At 35.4% G+C, this 8,876-nt stretch overlaps 1 protein-coding gene across 12 annotated transcripts in view; it reads right to left on the reverse strand.

The window, feature by feature from the left end:
* Positions 1-8,876, reverse strand: part of NTNG1 (netrin G1) — a 150,976-nt gene that overhangs the window by 34,695 nt on the left and 107,405 nt on the right. For 6 of the 12 annotated variants that reach the window (XM_032117258.1, XM_032117263.1, XM_032117262.1 and 3 more), the window contains exons 6-7: positions 2,501-2,566; positions 542-601 (exon numbers count right to left, since the gene is read on the reverse strand). The exons of 4 other annotated variants lie outside the window; for them this stretch is intronic. In XM_032117258.1, the coding sequence (XP_031973149.1) occupies positions 542-601; positions 2,501-2,566 (126 nt within the window). The remainder of the gene's footprint in view (positions 1-541; positions 602-2,500; positions 2,567-8,876) is intronic. 2 more of the 12 variants (XM_032117264.1, XM_032117268.1) reach the window with 1 other exon arrangement.

Here is an 8,876-nt window from a genome sequence, read left to right on the forward strand (position 1 = left end):
TAAAACACTGGAACATCAGTTAAAAATGTAATGCCTGCACTCTGAATTTTCACACTTACAATAAAATGAAGACATAAGGCACACTTAAAATGCATTAAAGGACACAACAATGCATTACATTCCATGGCATTTACAGATACTTCTTGAGGACATGGACAATTGATGTTTTATGGATTGTTTGCCTTCAACTAATCTGCTTATGTTTCCTCTTTTACAATTTATGCATATCACTGAGGAAAACAAGACTCTAGTAAACATTTGCTTTCTAAGAAAGGATCTGAATAGTCATATTCATATATTTAACTCCTTTAAAAATAAATGCCATGTCACTCTATTTGCCACCAACATCTGTCTAAGAAGCATATTTATTTTTCTTTTTATGGCTTGTGTTTTTGTGACTTAATGCTTCTATTGTATTCAATGAAGATGCCTCACCAGTAAACTAATGGGTACACTTCACAGATATTCCAGATTCATACAGTGCAATGTTTTCACAACACAGAGCACTATGGGATCACTGTATGAATCCTAGAATTCCTACCTCTCTTGTGGTTTGCAACTTGAACAGAAGAAACAGTTGACATAGCTAATTTGGGAGCAACTGGATAGGTAATAAAATGAACAGCAAATTAGAAAAGGTATCATGTAGGAAAAAATCAAAATATTAAACATCTTTATTCTCTAACTTTTAACAATGGTTGGTTTTTTTTGTAAGGAAAGGGTAAAAGTTACAGAAAATGAGTTATGCACTATCAATTATTGAATCATTTGAGCTGTAATATCCAAGATCAAGAAGGGAATGTAATTCACATCCATGCACTTTGGCAGTTTTGTGTTAGAGGTTATTTGGTGGTTTCTCCCAACCCAAGACAAATGACTATATGGTAACCAGAGTAGTCTGAAAAGGGTTTTATTGAATTTGAATGCATACTTATTCTGGCTAAATAGTATAAACCTAAACCCCAAAATAAATTAATTAGATATAGGCAGATTTCTGTAATCATTCTTTTCATACACAATCCTTAACTGAAATTTTAATCTACACTATATGTTAAACACTGTGACAATATGTGGCAAACACACAAAAGCTGAATAGAAATGCTTTAAAGTTTTTGTGTTTTGTGCTCCCTACCAAAACATCAAAACTTAATTTATTTAAATTCTTATTTTTGGGGAAGAAACACTGAATAATTCTGTGCTGTTCAAGATTTATTTTGCAATGAAGTTAGGTCTTAGATCACACACAGTATAATTAAGCAATGAAATCCATTAGAAATGCTAAGTATAATTTAATTGGGAATGTTTTGATTTAAAGTTCCTCTGAATAACACAGGCTAATCCTTGCAGAGAGCAGAGGAAAAGAGATCAGTCTGGGTGGGCTTTTTTTTTGTTTGTTTGTTTAAAAAACACATGCAAAAACCTGGAAAATACAACATGAACTAAATGAAATTATTGGAATTCTAGGTATTACTTTACCAGGGATAGTTACTTTGAAATATACATGAATATCCAAACTAAAGTACACTGCTAATCCTTACAGACAGCACAGATCAATTAATATTTTCTATTTTGCTGGGCACATAGAAACTTGCACATATAACATGGGAGAGTTCACATGCACATGCATATGTTTGATTTGGTGATTGTGATCCATAGATTTAATTACAGCCCTTCCAGTGTAATCCCCAACAGATTCTCAATACATCTTATTTGGTCTAGTGGCTATTTTCTAGATTGCCTTTTCATTAATTCTATTCTCCACCTCTATAGCACAAAAAGGACACCCTTTGAAAATGAAAGCAAGCCACAGGCCAGATTTCTGCAGGGACTTTTGGGGGAGGAAAGGGCAGTAAATAAGAACAAAAGGACATTATTTTTGTAATGAGCAATCACTTTGAAATGTGAAGTATAGCTGAATACTTCCACAAATAACAAAGAATCTTAGTTTTATTCATCATCTTAAAAAGTAATTTTAGTTCTTTCCGTGCTCATCATCATGCCATGTCTGTGAGTAATTTTTTGTGTAGCACTCAAATTGTAGAAAACCATGGGTCTGTCCTGCAGAGAACTTGCTTGTATTGTGGATGGCATGAAAGCTGAGAATGCTTCTCAGCTCACTTGGGAAAACAAAGTGGAAACAAGACATTAAAAATGGGTTTGATGTAGACAATGACAACCTTTGTTCACTTAAAAATCTTAAAACTTACTCAAAATACAGATTGTGCCATCTAAACAAGTCCAAAATGATCTTGGGCTTTCTGTGTATCACAAATTTTAATGTTTCTACTGTTCCCATACTCGCAGTAATGTGCAAAGTCGGAGTGTTGGAAGACTCTTTCAGGTAAGGTTTGTTTTATAGTTATTTTCTTACAGGATAGCATTACTTAGCACCAGAGCAAAATGAGTTGGATTATCATTGTTACTACTTTTGCCACCACGTGGGACTCGTTGAGTGCAATTTCAGTACTCTTAGACCGCTAGGAATTTTACAGCATCCTACCTTGGTTTGGTTTAGAAACCTCAAGGGAAGAAATATTCGGCCATATCCTATCAAACTTTGGAGGATCTGCATGCATCAGGAGAAATCAGGTTTTGTTATTTACATCTGTGATATTGTTCTAAACAGGCAAGCATATGGACAAAGACAGAGATTACACACAGCTATTACTGGACTAATCTAAGTTGCACTAGAACAGAACATGACTCCACAGTGAACAAGAAAACAAGCAATTGATGATTCCCAAAACACCAAATGGACATAAAATACTGTGCATAACAATTTCTTTTCTGTGGCTTAAAATATAATTTTTCGTGAAGAGAAGATATCCTAGGCCAATATATATGGTTCTAACACCAGGAACAAAACAGGAACATACTGTGTTAAATCTGCTCTGCAGAGATAAAATGACAGTATCAGACAAATATGGATTTCTTACCAAAGACACATATCTTACTGTAACATCCTGTTTCAGGGCCTTTTGAGTGAATTACATATCTGTTATCAGAAGAAATATATTTACCAGTAGAGTGGGCCTTTTCTTTGGCTCTCACACTTTGTGTGTTTCATCTATTTCCTATCACCTCTGCTGATGTATTTTACAGCTTGATTTTTTTTTTTTTGTCATAACGTTAAATGTCTAAATTTCTTTTAAGTTCTACAAAATGTGTTACTTGCATGAAGCATTTTGTGTGAACAAAAGAATTAGCTGTGTCTCTTTAGAGCTTTATCTCCTTTGGTTAATGAGTTATGGGGCTGGGGAAGTGGGGAGTGACAGCCCTTAGCAGAATGGTGCTGGGTGTTGGAGATGAAAGTGAAGGGGATGGGGTTATAGGAAAGGAAAGAAAACTTTTTTTCTGTGTTTCCATCTGCCTAGCTTTGAACATTAGATTTGGACCATGTTTTTATCATCTTCTTTGAGTACTGCAGTGGTTGAGTCTTGTCTGAACCAAACAGAAAGGGTTACATCAGCCTACACTGTGGTGATATTAGTGGGGAGAGAGCTGTTCCTTCACCTTTATTTATGAGGAATTCATCTGGGTAGTGAGTAGATTGCAGTTCTCATAACCTGATTGGCATCAAGGGGCTAGGCCTGTATCTTTATCAAGATGGTGAATTTCACTGTTACATCCATCTTAGCAGAAAACCTGTAGAGAAGCTATGACAAAAGGAGCAGGGCTTCAAACATCTGACATGGAAGGAGGACATCCCAAATCATCTTCTGACCTGTATGTCAAGGATGAAAAGAAATTGTCTGGGTGGGGCTTTCTGTCCCTAAAATCCTTCCACACAGAGAACAATTAAAGGAAAGGATGGGGACCTGCATTATGCCATTCACAGTTAGGCAGCCTTCTGCAATAGAATGTGTCAAGTTGTAATATAATCACATAACTACAGCAAATTCTTGCATTTTTGTGCTTTTTCCTTATCAATCAAGAAAATAGAAGAAAGAAAAACTGAGTCAGTTTGGTAGATTCTCAGTCTATGTATTGGCTAACGTTAACCTGCCTCTACAGGTCAGATCCACCAATTCCCACACATAGGAAATGCAAATGCCCCAGTCTGAGTGGAAGACAGAAAGTATCTAAAAGCTGTACCTAGTGAGGTGGTGTGGTAACCCTCGCCCCCTCCACTGACAGACTGCCACCATGCACCTGGAGACCACCTTCCTCGTCCTCAAACACTCACTGACAAATTACTTGCACAATTAATTCCCTGTTAAAATTTTGGTAGCTTTAGGAACACTTAAGACTTGACCTAAGCATTTTAAAGTGACCCGACATTAGACATAACATAAAAATCAGTAGGTAAAAAAGGAAAAGGAATCGTTATGGACTGTGTTGTCCTGCTGTCCCCTCAGCAGTTTTTTCTTTTAGCCATTGTGCAGCATCAGAGTTGTTGCAGAAAACTGGTCACATTTTGGACTGGAGCTCCCAATATCCTTGTGGTGTTGAATACTGTGTGGCACACCTGCTACAAAAATTCACATGTATAATGGTCTTCAACTGAAAAGGCCTAGGTATTACCAGAGGTAAAATTAATAGTGTCAAATAACTTTGTAATGCCTTAGAACTAACCCTCTGGAATTTGTCATTTAATAAACTATAGGTCCTATATAGTAAATCAGATACTTTACATAATCAAAGTGATATAATCAGTAATATTTAATATATAATTTATCCTGATTATGACTTAAGTAATCTCGTGTCCAAGTAAAATCACTCCTTGTAAGGCAGAAAAAAATAATTTACATATTTCTTAGAGATTCTATAAATGCTATAGATCCATGCTTGTTTTAGCAAACTTACTTAAAATGGAGGTTGTGACTTACTGCAAAATAATTAAAAATTCCCTGATCCTTTAAATTAGATAACACTGAACTGAGTTTCTTAATGGGCACCCAAAACAATAGAGCATATTTACAGTGCCTGGAGAATACCATTTAAGTATTATTACTAGTGATTATTACTGGTTATTACTGATAATTATAACCATCTTAGAAGGGACTTCTGGAGGTCATTTATTTCCACAGTTTGCTCATGGCCGGGTCAACTTTAAAGTTAGATGAGATTGTTGAGGGTCATATCCAGCTGAGACCAGCTGCTGCTTGGTAATGTGGTTAATGCTCCTGAGACTTAATGCTTCTGTTATGTGCTCTTTTCAATCTTTGGTAAAGAGGATATCTTTTTCTCATATCCTTTATTCATGGCCTGTATTTCCATCAAGATTACAGGTTTCTTGATAAAGGTCTTTCTTCAAATCTTTGAATTTTTTTTTTTTAATGGAGATGACTTTAAATGCTTTATCTGAAAAGGTAGGTGAGATGTCCAAGTCAAAGAAAGTTGGCTGTAATTCCACATGTATATTGGAGCAGATGAGTCATCTTTTGAACAGGCACTGGGAAGATTCATTTAGCAGCGAGTTATTCTTTCACAGCAACCTGTGAAAATATTTTAGTCCTTGGTGGTTACCACTAAGGGTTTTATTTATAGAGAAGGTGACTAGATAAACCAATCTTTTCCAGAAGAGTTCCATGTCTGGAAACTGCATTTTGTAATTAGAGTCATTATTTGCCAGAGTAATAAATGAATCTTGGTGTAGGTATTCTATAAGATGTGCTATTTCAACCTACTGTAATGTATTCCTTGACAGTTATTCTGGGCAAAAAAGACTAAGAAATGTGAAAGAGACTTTCTAAATGTATGTTTGAGTGTTATTATTTAAAAGTGAAGCTACTGTAGGCATCTTTAAGAGTGAAGGTATGCAAGCTGTGTGACTGAGCAGAAAATCAGATAGGACATTTTAAATTTGCATGGTATATTTTTGCATTTTTAGTTACTATTGTTCCACAGCCAATTATATGTAGAAAGTAACTATTGGGAAAAAAAAAAAATCTTACTTTCATGAAGTAAGGAAAAAACTTACTGCATTATATTTATTGAATGTATGATAATTTCCTTTTTCTACTCCCAATTTTTTTTCCCCCCCTTACCTCTGGTATTAAACTAAGAAAATCTGTCTCAAATATTCACTGGAAGTACAGTCTGCACCATGGGCTACATCATGGTTTCAAATTGGGGAAATAAAGGAAACGAATGGGTAGTTTCAGCCTAATTCCAACCAGACAGCTGCACATGAAAAAACCTGTCACGATCTTGGCAGAAATTAATTGGCATTTTGTTGGTTTCTCACTCCAACCAAGTACTGAGCTGGCAGAAAAATTAAAATGTATTCCCAGTGAGAGGGGCTGTCCCTCCTCCAGGATGAGAGCAGAGGTGGTGGAGTGCAGGATTCTCCGCTGCTGCCTGGGCACCTGAGCTCTGCAGCCCACAGTGCCTGATCATTCCTCAAGTGATTCTGCTGGCCCAGCCCACAAGCGACGCATCTGCTCAAAATTACTACTCATAAATCTGTAAGTCTTAAATAATGCTCACTAGTGGCAGACAGGGAGCACTTGTGTTGGCAACTATCATTATTAATTTAATTTGCAATAACAATAAGGAACCCTAGTGAGATACGCTATTAAGATGTTTTCTAACTTCTTTCCATTTAAAACAAAAAAAACCATTAGAAGTGTATCAGTATAAACTTAATGATTCAGTAGAACTTCATGTCTCCAGCCATAGAAAGCTGGCCTTGCCACCGCCTATTTTAAACCATGAGTAGGCAGCAGTAAATATCTGTTCTAAATTACAGATGTCTGCTGAGGACAGTGGAGTTATGACAGTTGTTTTAGGTGCTAATATTGGACAAAAAATTAGGATTACTAAAAAATAATGCTCACTAAAATCACTGGTAGATTTAGTAGCTGCTGGAGTAATTGAGTGTTTTTATATCAGATTGTATTCCACCACTTCTTGCAAGCATCATGATATCATTGTTACAGCATTTCTACCTCCTTTAGTCTTTTTGAAGTTATGGTAATCTACCTCACATAAATTTTGCCTTTTGGCACTTTCATTAAACTGTAAAATCTAAGCCACTGAAAGAGAGAAATGCTGATTTTTTTTTTTTTTATCAACCCTTTATTTTATTAAGTTAAAAAGAAAAATACTTGGCCAATATTAGGCAATCTTTCTTGGAGCAATGTAGGAAGTTTCATACCTGTTCCTTTGAAGAAAGGAGAATTCTGCATAAATGTGAAGATGTGGTTGTTTTATGGTAGCTCCTCAGCCATAACAGCTTTTATAACTGTTGGAAGAATTTAAATGTAATTAGTCCTTTATGTGTCCACTTGTTGTAGACTAAAAAAGAAAGCGATCTTTTTAGAGGCTTAAAAAGATAATCCAATGATCCATCTCTGAAAACTTTCAGATATCAGAAAAAAAATCCACTGATTTGAACAAATTGTTGGCTGATTCTCAAAATAGTGAGGGCTGAGGGAATTCTTCAATTTAAAGTATTTCCACTAAAATGTTTGTAGAAGTGCCCAATGAATTTAACTATTTTTGGAACAAAACATTTAGGTACATTCTCATGAAAAAAAAGAATTACTTTGTTGATAGTTTGCAGGGGTAGTGTTCTTTTTTATTTGGACTGCTTTTTCTTATAAAAATGCTGAAATTGGCTGATTGCCTGGAATTATTGTACAGTAATTCACAACTGATGAACAGTAAATCAAGGTCTTTTTTTTAAAAATCACTATGCTGATTTAGAAACCTCATTCTTTGCTTAACTCTGTGAAATAAACTGATTACATGTCTAAGGAGCAGAAAGAAAAAGATGAGAGGGTAACATAGAAATGCATTTTTTTCCTGGAAATTTCTCCCCAAGCTTTATAGTTTATTAGATTTTAAAATATCTTTTTGGATCATGTCAACTCTCTATAAACTTCCTTGAGTAACTGAGCTCAACTTGCCTGTTGCAACTGCCATGTGTTTTGCATGGGTACCATGGTACATATTGAAATGTTGATATCTTATTTTCTAGAGTATCCCATCATTTGATTATTTATTAATGGTTAAAAGAAAGACAACTGTGAACTGAGTAATTTTCCATATATTACAACAAATCAAAAAGCATTGAAAACACTTCTTGATTGACTGATTTAAACTAACTCAAGATAATGACAGTAAACTGGAAAGAGGAAACAACTCTAAACTGTCAGTGGCCACATCTATGAGACTGCTGAGCACAGCTCTTCTTATCTGTTAAAATTGGTGGATCTGGCAATACCAAAACTGAAACAAAGGCTCCCCCAAAATCCCACCCAGCAACCTCTCAGTGCTCTCTGAGGCAGCACTGGTGATTTCTGACCCTGCCCTCGAAATCACTGCAAAGAGGTGGTTTCTGCTCAGTGCTGGGCTCAGTTCTGCTTTCTCACCTTCAGGGGCCACATCCCAGCTATACAGGACAAAACTGGCTTTGTTGAGAATCCTACCAGGTGAAACTACCTGTAATGGATTTATTTGGAATGTAAATTTCTTTCAGATCCAGTATTCAGATGAGCACATCATATCAAAAGGCTGTTTGTATTTTCTTTCAGCTCAGTCATCTTTTAATAGAATGGAAAAATCTAATTTTTAAAGCAAAAGATTCCAAGTTCTTCAAAGTATTAAAGGAGGGAAAACAAATACTGGCTTGATCTTATAATAAGTTATCTAGATAAGGTGATTGCCTTAGACTAGAAGCCTGATTAACAATATTATTTATTATAAGATCAGATTTGGATAAAATTAAATTGAAATGAGAACATTTTGCTAATATGTCCAAAATAATAGATACAGTCTGAAGACAATATTTAAATGTGTTATGGAGGTAAATATCTTAGTGGTCTCTCAACAGTAAAGCTTTCTTTAAAACTTGACCTCAAATAATAATAGAAAAGTAATGTACAACCTAGTTATGCATGTTTATACCCTGCTGACATGTGTTGGGT

This window comes from Corvus moneduloides, chromosome 9 (assembly GCF_009650955.1).
Source record: "Corvus moneduloides isolate bCorMon1 chromosome 9, bCorMon1.pri, whole genome shotgun sequence".
Classification (NCBI taxonomy): Eukaryota; Metazoa; Chordata; class Aves; order Passeriformes; family Corvidae; genus Corvus; species Corvus moneduloides.